We start from the raw sequence: 13,346 nt of genomic DNA on the forward strand, positions 1-13,346 counted from the left end.
TGCAAATAAGAGCATGGCCAGCCAGGAGAGGCCTGAGTCCTTAACCCCACCTCCCTTCAGAGAGCACAGTGCTGCACTGGCTGGCCCCAAGTCTGATGCAGCCAGGGCAGCTTTCCCTGTGAGGCGTGCCAGGTAAAACCTTGTAATTACCTATAGTCGGGCCTGAAAAATCATACATGGGTTTTTAACCATGAGCCAGTCTCCTCAACACACAAACAAAATCTCATCATAAATTTAAAAACAAAAGTCACCTCTGCTTCCAGTCATGATGGAGTAACTGATAAAGAGCATACCCTCCCACTAAAACTGGACAAAAATATATGAAGCCATTTCAGATATTAAGAATTAGGAAGTCCAGGACAATGTCTGATTCTTGAGAGAAGAGAAACACTAAAGAGAGACCTATATTTGCCCCAGCTCTTTGGCTTGGGCACTTTCTAGAACATGGCCCAGAAAAGTAAAGGCAAATCAAGAGTGTAGCAGTGAACTTGCTGAGCTGAGAAGGTAGAGATGAGAGGTCAGAGCTCCTGAAGTGTCTGGACTTTGTGGGACTAGGACAGGAGAGGAGAAAGCTGGTAGGAGAGGGAGGGCCCCAAAAGTCTCTGTGTGGGTTCACTTGAATCTGTGGCTGAGGGCTGGGCTGTACAAGAGCAGGCTAAGAGTTCATGGTGCATAGCACAGAGCAGCTACTGTGAGCCTGAGCTGTTGACTCAGCTGGGCTGTTAGCTCTGCTGGGCTGCTGGCTCTGCTGGGCTGTTGACTCAGCTGGGCTGTTGGCTGTGCTGGGCTGTTGGCTGTGCTGGGCTGTTGACTCAGCTGGGCTGTTGACTCTGCTGGGCTATTAGCTCTGCCTCTTAAATAGTGTGAATACTTCCTTTTTTCATGAAAGATGGTTGACATTTGTAGCTGAGCAGCTTCATTTGCCTGCTTACTGCTTGTAGGAGGTTGACTAGAGGCCACTTTTCACTTTGAACTCTCTCTGTCCCTTTTTGTGTAAGCTGATACAATTTATTTAAATACTTTGTAGGTTTCCTGTGTATCACATTATGAAATACAGTTTGTTAGACTATGGCCACACTCACAATATCTTCAACACAAGTCTGTCTACCTTGGGCTGAGAGCCATGGTGATATGGGACAACACCATTATGATTTTAATTTTTTTAAATTATTTTATTCTATTTTTTGAGATGGAGCCTCACTCTTTCACCCAGGCTGGAGTGCAGTGGTGTGATCTTGGCTCACTGCAATCTCCAGCTCCTGGGTTCAAGTGATTCTCCCACCTCAGCTTCCCGAGTAGCTGGGATTACGGGCGCACACCACCACACCCAGCTAAATGTTTGTTCTTTTTTTAGTAAAGATGGGATTTCACCATGTTGGCCAGGCTGATCTCAAACTCCTGACCTCAGGTGATCCACCTGCCTCGGCCTCCCAGAGTGCTGGGATTACAAGCATGAGCCACCGTGCCCAGAACCGTTATGGTTTTTAAAAGCTTTTGTCCAGATAATGAGAGTCTGTGAGCAGTGGTATGTGTGCTGCTAAATATTTAACTATTCTCCATGAAAAAAAGCATGCATATATATGTATATAATTGTATTATAAATTTTACTGATATAAAGAATGTGTAGCACACAATTTACAAATCATGATAAAATATACAGTATTCTTTATTGTAACTTTCATTTAGCCAATTTAGTCTCACAGTACGTTTATGTTGATGTTTGCCAAACTCTCATATTCATAGTCAACTATGGTTGAAGTTCAGCTATTATTTGACAGGTTTTTTTTTAATGCTAGTCATCATATAATGGCTTCAGACATGACATTGTTTTAAACATTCTAACACTTTCTTGAGTCTAAACAGCCAACAAGACAATTAATAAGGCCTGATTTGCAGCTTTTGCTGATGTCTGTGGTGTAAATACTCCCACCACAGCCAATTTCATGTTACCAGAGTGAAATTACTGAATGTGGCATTGGGAAGAAATGTTCAGTAACAGTCTGTAATATTCCTACCCTAAAGACACAGTAGAGTTAAATAACCTCAAGAACATAGATAATAGTATTAAATACAATGGAGTAAAAGAATGAAAAATCAGTAAGTTTTAATTAATACCTTCCCTTTACTGTGATTTGTTAATTTTAAATTTATATAACTTAATTTTTTAAATGGTTTTAACAAGCAGCTCACAGAATTTCTGAAAATTTAACAATTGGTTCTCAAGAGCTTGTATAAGTCAGCTTCAGCACACCGTATTTGAGAGGTGCGCTCTTAAACCTTTCTGAGGTCTTGACAAAGGACCTTATAGCTGCACAGTTAATCTGATATTTATCCTGAAAAAGTATTTTATTGGCATCATTTTGGCTTTCATTTTTGTTCTGAGAAATTTGAGAACCTTTTCCAAACTGGAAATACTGTCCTGGGCTCTCTCTCTCTCTCTCTCTCTCTCTATATATATATATATATATTTTTTTTTTCTTTTTCTTTTTGAGACAGAATCTTGCTCTGTCATCCAGGCTGGAGTACAGTGGCATGATTTAGGCTCACTGCAACCTCCGCCTCCCAGCTTCTAGCTATTCTCCTGCCTCAGCCTCCTAAGTAGCTGGGATTACAGGCACCTGCCACCACGCCCGGCCAATTTTTTGTATTTTTAGTAGATGGAGTTTCGCCATGTTGGCCAAGCTGGTTTTGAACTCCGGACCTCAAGTGACCCACCCGCCTCGGCCTCCTCAAGTGCAGGGATTACAGGCGTGAGCCACCGTGCCTGGCCTTTTCTCTCTAAACTTCTGCTGAACGTTTGACTATTTCCTTTTTAAATTTATTTCTCTCGTGGTTAAATCATAGGCAGCTATAAGAAACCAGTTGGCACTTTCAACATTATAACTGGAAATCTCCATAGGAACTTATCCACAAGCTCATTAAATACCCTTTCAATCTTTCTTATTACTGTAGGTAAGAGTGTTGCCAAACCTTCTGCACCAAATATGGGAAATAACAATTTCCTCACTGTTCTTCCAGCCTCTGTCTAGAGTTCCCTTGAGGCTCCTCTTGTCTTCGTCCTGCTATCTGGTCTCACATCCATGCCAGATGTTGTAGGTTTTTGTCACAGTGCTTCTGGTGCCAAATTTTGTTTCAGTTGTATACTATATAACAAATTATCCCCAAGTTTTCTGACTTAATATGACAACCATTTTACTGCCTATCATGATTCTGTAGCTTGCCTGGGCTCAGCTGGACAGACATTATGCTCTAAATAATGTTGGCTGGGGCTACAGGTATCTGGGGCCTAGAATGGGTTGGAATATCCAAGATGGTTCATTCTCATGTCTGGGATGATGGTACTGGCTATCAACTGGGAGCTCACTAGGGCTGCTGACTGGCGCACCCGGTACCCCTCCGTGTAGCTTCTCAGTGTGGTTTGAGTGTCTCATAGCATGACAGCTAGGTTCCAAGAAGAAGCATCCCAAGAGTGCACGTTTCAAAAGAAGCAAAGACAGCCACATCTCTGAAGGCCTGGGCTCAGAAATACCAACACAACAGTTCTGTCACATTCTACTGCTCAGAGCAGTCAAAGGGGAGGAGAAGTCAGCACCACTTCTTGATGGGAGACGTGCCATGCTCAATCAGGGAGGGCAGAAATTGTTAGGTCATCTTCTCAGAGTAGCTACGTCACAGAAATAGAGACAGCGCATAATGACAGTCAGTACACCAGGAAGACCTCACAGTTGTTTACATGCACGTGCCTCATAACAGAGCTTCAAAATACATGAAGTGAATGTTGACAAAAATAGATGAAGTCAAAATCCCAACCATTTTGGAGATTATAGCACCCTTTCCTCGGTGATTTATAGAGCAAGTAGACAAACAACTCACTAAGGATATAAAATATTTTCATAATACTGTCATCACACTTATTTCCTGTAGATAGACACTACAGACTACAGCTGCAGAACACCCATTCTCTCCAAATGCCTATGGGATATTTACCATAATGGATTACTTGGGCCCTCCCCTACCAGCTTCTCCTCTCTTGTCCTAGTCCCACAAAGTCCATACATTTCAGAAGCTCTGACTTCTCATCTCTACCTTCTCAGCTCAGCAAGTTCACTGCTACCCTCTGATTTGCGTTTACTTTTCTGGGCCATGTTCTAGAAAGTGCCCAAGCCAAAGAGCTGGGGCAAATATAGGTCTCTCTTTAGTGTTTCTCTTCTCTCAAGAATCAGTCGTGCTCCTGGACTTTCTAATTCTTAATATCTGAAATGGCTTCATATATTTTTGTCCAGTTTTAGTGGGAGGGTATGCTCATGTGAAATAAGTCCAAATAAATTTCAAAAAATTGAAATCATGTGGATTATGATCTCTGACTACAAGGGAATTAAGTTAGAAATTGATTACAATAAGATATCTAGAAAATTGGCTGGGCGTGGTGGCTCACACCTGTAATCCCAGCACTTTGGGAGGCCTAGGTGGGTGGATCACCTGAGGTCAGGGGTTCGAGACCAGGCTGACCAACATGGTAAAACCCTATCTCTACTAAAAATACAAAAATTAGCCTGGCATGGTGGCGGGTGCCTGTAATCCCAGCTACTCAGGAGACCGAGGCAGGACAGTCGCTTCAACCCAGGTGGCGGAGGTTGCAGTGAGCTGAGATCGTACCACCGCTCTCCAGCCTGGGTGACAAAGTGAGACTCCAACTCAAAAAAAAAAAAAAGAGAGCGATATCTAGAAAATCCACAAATATTTGAGAGTTAAACAACATACTTCTGAATAACTCAAGGGTCAAAGAAAAAGTGGAGGCCGGGCACGGTGGCTCACGCCTATAATCCCAGCACTTTGGGAGGCCAAGGCGGGTGGATCACGAGGTCAAGAGATTGAGACCATCCTGGCCACCATGGTGAAACCCCGTCTCTACTAAAAATATAAAAATTAGCTGGGCATGGTGGCGTGTGCCTGTAGTCCCACCTACTCAGGAGGCTGAGGCAGGAGAATTGCTTGCACCCAGGAGGCAGAGGTTGCAGTGAGCCAAAATTGCGCCACTGCACTCCAGCCTGGCAACAGAGTGAGACTCCGTCTCAAAAAAAAAAAAAGAAAAAAAAAGTGGAAAATATTTTTAACTGAATGATGATGAAGATACAATGTATCAAAAATTTTCAGATGCTACTGAGGCAGTGCTTAGAGAGAAATATATAGCTTTTAAAAACTTACATTTGAAAAGAAAAGGGGCTTAAAATCATTTACCTGTTTCCAACTGAAAAGGTAGGAAAAGAAGAGAAAATTAAACCCAGATTATGTGGAAGAGAAGAAATGAAAAATATAGGGGGAGAAAATAATGTAATAAGAAACAAAAAGAAAATTGAGAAAAGTCAAAATGCTAAAAAGCTAAAAAGCAAAAAGTTATTTTAAAAGATTAATAAAATTGATAAATTATATTGATAAACCATTAAATGATAAGCCATTAATTCCAAGACCATTAAAGAAAAAAAGAAAATTAACTAGCATCAGTAAGGAAAGAACTGCTATAGTTACAGAGCCTAGAGTTACAAAAAGGATAATAATAAAATATCACATGTAAATAAATTGGACACTTTAGGTAAAATGGACCGATTTCTTAAAAAATGCAACTTACCAAAACTTACAAAATGAAGCAGAAAAATCTGAATAACCATATATCTATTCATGAAATTGAATTTGCAATCAAAAGTATTCCCAAAAGAGAACTCCAGATTCTATGAAACATTGAAGAAAAAAATAACGTCAATCTTTTAGAAAATAGAGAAGGAAACACTTCCCAACTCATTTTAAGGCCAGCACAACCCTGATACCAAAACCTGGAAAAGTCCCTGTGACAACAGGAAATTACAGACTAATATTCCTCATGGGCATAGACATAAAAGCCTTTAACAAAACACAAGTTGGGGTGTGGACTTATGTAGAGGCTTTGTTCACATGTCTGTGCCTTGGCATGGATTCAGCCTGGTTTCAAGGTAGTGAGACATCTTACCTGGTGGCTTGGGGCTCCCAAAGAAATCAAGATACCTGAAGCCTTCTTCTACCCAACATCCATCACTTGCATTGCATCCTCTCAGTCAAGCAAGACACTAAGGCCAGCCCAGATAAAAGGGAATTAAAGGCCACCTCTCAGTGGGAAAAGTAGCAAAGAATTTGCAGCTATCATTTACCTACTGTGTTATTCAAGATAAATGAAAACATATGTCCAGACACAGGACACATAGAAGAACATTTATAGCTGCTTTATGCATAAGCATCCTTGCACAAGAACAATCCAAATGTCTATCAACAGGAGAACAGATATATTCCTTTTGTTGAATGCTGCTCTGCAATTAATGAGAATGAACTAATGCATGCAACATGGTTTAACCTCAAAAACATGTTACATGGATGAAGCAAGAGATGAAAAGACCATATGATTCCATTTACATGAAGAGTAGAAGTAAAACTAATCTAAAATTTAGGACATTTGGTTGTCTGAGGGCAAGAGAGGGACTCATCAAAGGGGACATGGAGGCATTTTCTAGGGTGATGGAATGTTCGGTGTCTTGATTAGGGTGATATTACACATTTGTCAAAACTCATCAAACTATACATTTAAGAACAAGATAGTTTACATAAATTCTGCCTCGATATTTTAAAAGGGATCCTCTGATCTTGTTGGCAAGACAGTAGCAATAGCATGAGTACAATTTCAGTAACTGGAAACTGAATGAAGAGCAAGATAGTGAACATACTGAGGGTATGACTGTTGATCATATTCATTAAATAGTATTTGCTGAGTATTTAACACAGGGGGGCTACTTTGCTAAGCATCTTTACATTTTTCTCAATCCTTACAACTTTTTGAATTAGGTAATAACTGTCTTACAGGTGAGGAAGGATTTGGAAAGGTGAAATAACTAGCTCAAAGTCACAAAACTTGTAAGTGACAGAGTCTAGACTCAAACCCAGCCATGATTAGTTTATAACCATTGTCTGCCCACAGGGACACACAAAAAGCCCCTGCAGACCTCGTATAGGCATCTGGCATGTGTGTCTGGTTTCTTAAAAGTTGGACACTAGGTTGTGAGAGAATAGAAGCCTTCATTGTAGAACATTATGATGGACTTCTTAATATCACAAAAAAAGCCATGATTCTTTTAATTAAAAAAAAATGGAAAGCATGTTTGAGAAAGGTTTTAACATTAGCAGGCTAAAAGAATTAGCTCCTTTCCTCACTTAAATAACAATTAAAACCACTCTCTCTGGAGATGAAAGGCCTGAGCTTGAGTCCTGGCTCTTCTGCTTCTGGCTGTGTGGCCTCAGGGAAGTTTCTTAACTTCTCAGCACTGTCCTCAAAGAGCTGTTGAAAGCATCCACAGACCTTAATACAGAGTTAATAGGTAAAAAAGCTGTGAAGGGCCCCTGACATTCACATAGTTATAAAGCTAGTGACAAAGCTGGTGTTTTAAAAAATATGTTCTTGACTCCAAAGTCCATGATTTTTCCCCAGTAGAGAGCCAAGGGCAGTGATGAAAGGGATTCACCTTACACCTTTCAGGACTAAAACCATTTCTTTCCTTCCAGGTTTGAATCTCTATTTACTGACTTGGAACTGAGGCAGGTAGAGCTGGGCATCTCCAGCTTTGGGGCCTCTGTCATGACCATGGAGGATGTCTTCATAAGGTAAGCACGTATAAAACTGTAAGACTCCAAGGTTCTTAGGGTTGGAAGCGATATTAAAGGTCATCTGTCTAAACATTGCCTGATGCTTGAATCTTTTCTGTAGCAACCTCACTGAATGGCCTTCCAGCCTCTGACTAGCACTTCCAATAATAGGGATACCTGAATTTTGGCTCACTGCAGCCTCTGCACCCCATGTTCAAGCAATTCTCCTGCCTCAGCCTCCTGAGTGGCTGGGGCTACAGGTGCCTGGCACCACACCCGACTGATTTTTGTATTTTTAGTACAGATGAGGTTTCACTATGTTGGCCAGGCTGGTCTCAAACTCCTGACCTCAAGTGATCTGCCTGCCTCAACCTTCCAAAGTGCCTGAGATTACAGGTAATTTTTGTATTTTTGGTAGAGATGGGGATTCACCATGTTGGCCAGGCTGGTCTGGTTCTCCTGACCTCAAGTGATCCACCCACCTTGGCCTCCCAAAGTGCTGGGATTACAGGCATGAGCCATTGCACCTGGTCTTTAAACAAATTTTATTGATACATAATGTGCGTATGTATGGGATACATGTGATATTTATTTTGATACATGCATATTCTACTTGAGACTTGATTGATGTCTGGCTATGGACATCTTCCATGAGTTTAGAATCCCCAGCTATTATTATCTGTTCATACAGGGCCTCTGCTCAAATATCTCCTCGCGTTTTGGAACTCCAGTTAGACATAATAGATCTTATCACTCTACTACATGAATTTTAACTTTTTAAATATTTTCCAACTCTTTGTCTTTCTGAGCTGCACTCTACATAATATCTTCTGACCTACATCCATGTCATTGATTCTCTCTGCAGATGTTTCTGATCTTCAGCCAAACACTTGTATTGAGAGTATTTTCTTTTTTGTGGAGACGAGGTCTCATTATGTTGACCAGGCTTGTCTCGAACTCCTAGGCTCAAGCTATCCACCCCCTTGGCCTCCGAAAGTGCTGGGATTACAGGCATGAGCCACTGCACACAGCCAGTTTTTTAAATACTTACATTTTTATTGAAGTATAACATATATACCAAAAGGTATGCAATTATTAAACCTGTAGCTCAGTTTTCGTTTTTTGAGTTGTTGAAATTTTTGTATATTCTAGATATAAATCTTTGTCAGATACGTGTTTTATCTACATTTTCTTCCAGTATGTGGCTTGCTTCTTCATATTCTTAGTGGTAGCTTTTTTTTTTTTTTGAGACAGGGTCACACTCTGTCACCTAGGCTGGAGTACACTGGCATGATCTTGGCTCACTGCAACCTCCGCTGTCCAGGTTCAAGGGATTCCCCTGCCTCAGCCTCCCGAGTAGCTGGGACTACAGGTGCATGCCACCATGCCCAGCTAGCTTTTTGTATTTTGGTAGAGACAGGGTTTCACCATGTTGGCCAGGCTGGTCTCAAACTCCTGACCTCAGGTGATCCGCCCACCTTGGCCTCCCAAAGTGCTGGGATTACAGGCGTAAGCCACCATGCCTGGCCCCTAAATTTTTTTTATAGTTACTGTGTTCTGTATCCTTTCTAAAAAATATTTCCCTATCCTTAGGTCACAAAGTTATGCTTCTACTTTTTGTTCTAGGAATTTTATCATTTTAGCTTTTACATTAGGTCTGTGACCCATTTTCTATTAATTTTTGTGTATGGTTGTGTGTGTGTGTGTGTGTATGTGTGCACGCAAGACAAGGTCTCACTCTGTTACCCAGGCTGGAGTGCAGTGGTGTGATCACAGCTCACTGCAGTCTCCGGCTCCTGAGCTTAAGTGATCCCACCTCAGCCTCCCAAGTAGCTGGGACTACAGGTGCACACCACCACGCCTGGCTAAGTTTTTTATATTTTGTAGAGACAGGGTCTTGCTATATTGTCCAGGCTGGTCTCTAACTCCTGGGCTCAAGCAATCTTCCCACCTCGGCTTCCCAAAGTGTTGGGATTATAGGCATGAGCCACGGTGCCCAGCCTTGTGTATGGTTTGATAAGAGGCGAAGTGGAAAAACATACACTGTTTTTCTTCTGCTCTCACATCACAGCAATCAACATAGAAGACTTCTATGACAAAATGGGTGGGAATTTCCCCCCAACAGCAAGCAAGCAATCAGTTCTGCAGCAGACACCAGCTAAGTGTCCTCCAATTCAATTCTGATACTATTTGGAGATAGCATCAGATCCCACAGATCGAGGGCTAAGTTCCACAAGACTTCCCACTTCCAGTGTCAATCACAAGCCCCAGGTTGTTTTACCTGTCCTTTATTTATTTATTTATTTATTTATTTATTTATTTATTTAAGAGACAAGGCCTCACTATGTTGCTCAGGCTGGTCTCTATCTCTTGGGCTGGGCTCAAGTGATCCTCCTGCCTCAGCTTCCTGAGTAGCTGGGATTACAGGTGTTAGCTACCACACACTTACCTGTACTTCTGACCCACCAGCTGTAAACTAGCTATCCTATTATCCCCTCCTTAGGTTCAATTAATTTGCTAAAGTGGCTCACAGAACTCAGGGAAACACATTTCCCAGTTTATTATAAGGATATTACAAAGGATACAGAAGAAGAGATGCAAAGGGTGAGGTATGTGGGAAAGGGTATGGAGCCTCTGTGGCCTCCCCGGGTGTGACCCGGGGACCTCCAATTGTTCACCTATCTGGAAGCTCCTCTTGGGCCTTCTATGGAGACTTCATTGGATAGGCATGACTAAAGCATGGACAACTGTGTAGAAATGACATTGGACAAAAAGAGTATGATGTAATACTAACAGTCTGAGTGGGGAAATCCAGCAAGGCCTGTCCATTCAGATCCTTCCTGGCCTCTCTGTGCAGCGTTCTTTCCCCCAGGGTATGGGATAGGACACCTTCTAAAATGGGGGGTCTTATGACCTACAATCAGACAAGATAGGTCAGAGAATTTCTTTATGGCCAGCTCCAAGATAGAAAGATGCAGGAAGATTGTATTTTTAGTTTCTGTGGCCTGCCTTGGGGAGAAATAACAGCTACGGGAGTTACGGGCCAGGAACTATGAACGAAAACATATTTTATTGACCTCTGTGATATAATGATACCACCGCCGCGTGATGTCACAGGGGTTGAGGCTCATTTTCTTTCACATGAGTATCCAGATGGGACAGACTATTTGTTGAAAAGACTTTTTTTTTTCCACATTGAGTTGTTCAGATGCCTTAACCAAAAGTCTGTTGACTGTATGTCTCTACATTCCCTCTTCTGTTTCATTGATTTGTTTGTCTGTCCCGTGCTAGTACTACATTGTTGAGATTGCTGTAGCTTTGTAGTATGTCTTAAAGTCAGGTAGTATATAGTTCTTCCAGCTTTATTCTATTTTTTGAAGATTGTTTTGGGTATTGTAGATCCTTGACATTATCATGTAAATTTTAAAATAAACTTGTCCATTTCTTACAAAAAAAAAAAAAGAACCTGATGGAAATGCTGTTTCATTTGTAACGATGTACCACACTAATGCAAGATGTTAAAAACAGGGAAATGGGGCTGGGCACCGTTGGCTCACACCTGTAATAACAGCACTTTGGGAGGCCGAGGCGGGCAGATCACCTGAGGTCAAGAGATCGAGACCATCCTGGCCAACATGGTGAAACCCTGTCTCTATTAAAAATACAAAAATTAGCTGGGCATGGTGGCTCACGGCTGTAATCCTAGCTACTCAGGAGGCTGAGGCAGGAGAATCGCTTGAACCCAGGAGGCGGAGGTTGCAGTGAGCCGAGATTGCACCATTGCACTCCAGCCTGGGCAACAGAGAGAGACTCCATCTTAAAAAAAAAAAAAAAAAAAAAATAGGGAAATTGGGGTGGGAGGAGATGTGTATACAGGAAACTCTCTGAACTTTCTGCTCATGGAAGTAGGTGCCTCAGCCCCAGTCAAGCCTTCAAGGGACTGCAGCCCTGGCTAATAGCTTAACCACAGCCTCATGAGAAATCTTAATACAGAACCACCTAGCTAAGCCACTCTCGAATTCTAGACCCCCAGAAACTGTGTGAGACAATAAATGTTTACTGTTGTTTTAAGCTACTAACTTTTGGGATAATCTGTGTCACAGCATTAGATAACAAATACACCATGTTTTACAGAACCATACTGAAGGAAAAAAGTCAATTTCCTGGGTTATTTTGCTGTGACAAATTCTTAGTAGAATGATGGCCCAAAGCCTATGACTAGAAATAGTTTCCTGGCACATTGACACTTTGCTGCTAACCGAACACATCTTTTTGCCTAGAGCAGGGCTCAGCAGACTTTTTCTTAAAGGGCCACACAGCCGGGCATGGTAGCTCACGCCTGTAATCCTAGCACTTTGGGAGACTGAGGCGGGCGGATCACGAGGTCAAGAGATCGAGACCATCCTGGCCAACATGGGGAAACCCCATCTCTACTAAAAATACAAAAATTAGCTGGGTGTGGTGGCGGGCACCTGTAATCCCAGCTACTCGGGAGGCTGAGGCAGGAGAATTGCTTGAACCTGGAAGGCAGAAGTTGCAGTGCGCTGAGATAGGGCCACTTCATTCCAGCTTGGCAACAGAGCAAGACTATGTCTTAAAAAAAAAAAAAAAAAAGGACCACATAGTAACTATTTTATGCTATGTAGGCTTAGCAGCATAATCAAGGATATTATGTAAGTAATTATATAACTAGTTCCAGGCCAGATACAGTGGCCCATGCCTGCAGTCCCAGCTACTTGGGAGGCTGAGGCTGAGGCTTGAGAGGATCCCTTGAGCCCAGGAATTTGAGGTGGCCATGAGCCATGATCAGCACTGAAATCCAGCCTGGGCAACAAAGTGAGACCCAGGCTCTATTTTTTTAAGTGTGTGTGTGTGCATACACACACACACTATATACTATTTATATATATATGATTATATATACTTACATATATACACTGTAAATGTATATATAGTATCTATATATACACGTGTATATATACATATGTAGTATGTGTATATATATAGTATGTGTGTATATATACACATATTAGTATATATATTTTACATGTATGTATTACATTTTATTATATAGTACATATATACTTTACATTATACATATATATAGTGTGTGTGTATAGTATATATACACTTTACATACACATATTAGTGTGTGTATATATACCTATACTTTAAATATATTTGTGTATGTACATACCTACACACACATATTGGTTAGTTAACTCAATACTTGGGACTTATTTAAGACTTTGCAGCCAGGCGCCGTGGCTTACACCTGTAATCCTAGCGCTTTAGGAGGCCAAGGCGGGCAGATCACGAGGTCAGGAGATCAAGACCATCCTGGCTAACACGGTGAAACCCTGTCTCCACTAAAAAATAGAAAAAAAAATTAGCCGGGCATGGTGGCAGGCGCCTGTAGTCCCAGCTACTCGGGAGGCTGAGGCAGGAGAATGGCGTGAACTGTGGAGGCAGAGCTTGCAGTGAGCCAAGATCACGCCACTGCACTCCAGCCTGGGCGACAGAGCGAGACTCTGTCTCAAAAAAAAAAAAAAGACTTTGCTAGCCAGTTTGTAGCCAGTATATACTATATATATATATATATATATGCACACACACATACACACACGTATACATTTGTATATGTGTGTTTCAATGTTTATCGTTATGTTAGATCATTATATAATTAC

The 13,346-nt window shown here is 41.6% G+C and overlaps 1 protein-coding gene across 1 annotated transcript in view; it reads left to right on the forward strand.

Moving 5' to 3' along the window:
• Positions 1 to 13,346, forward strand: part of LOC112129411 (ATP-binding cassette sub-family A member 17-like) — a 111,919-nt gene that overhangs the window by 73,429 nt on the left and 25,144 nt on the right. The window contains 1 exon segment of the mRNA XM_063717818.1: positions 7,579 to 7,677. Coding sequence (XP_063573888.1) covers positions 7,579 to 7,677 — 99 coding nt within the window.

This window comes from Pongo abelii, chromosome 18 (genome assembly GCF_028885655.2).
Source record: "Pongo abelii isolate AG06213 chromosome 18, NHGRI_mPonAbe1-v2.0_pri, whole genome shotgun sequence".
In the NCBI taxonomy this organism is placed as follows: Eukaryota; Metazoa; Chordata; class Mammalia; order Primates; family Hominidae; genus Pongo; species Pongo abelii.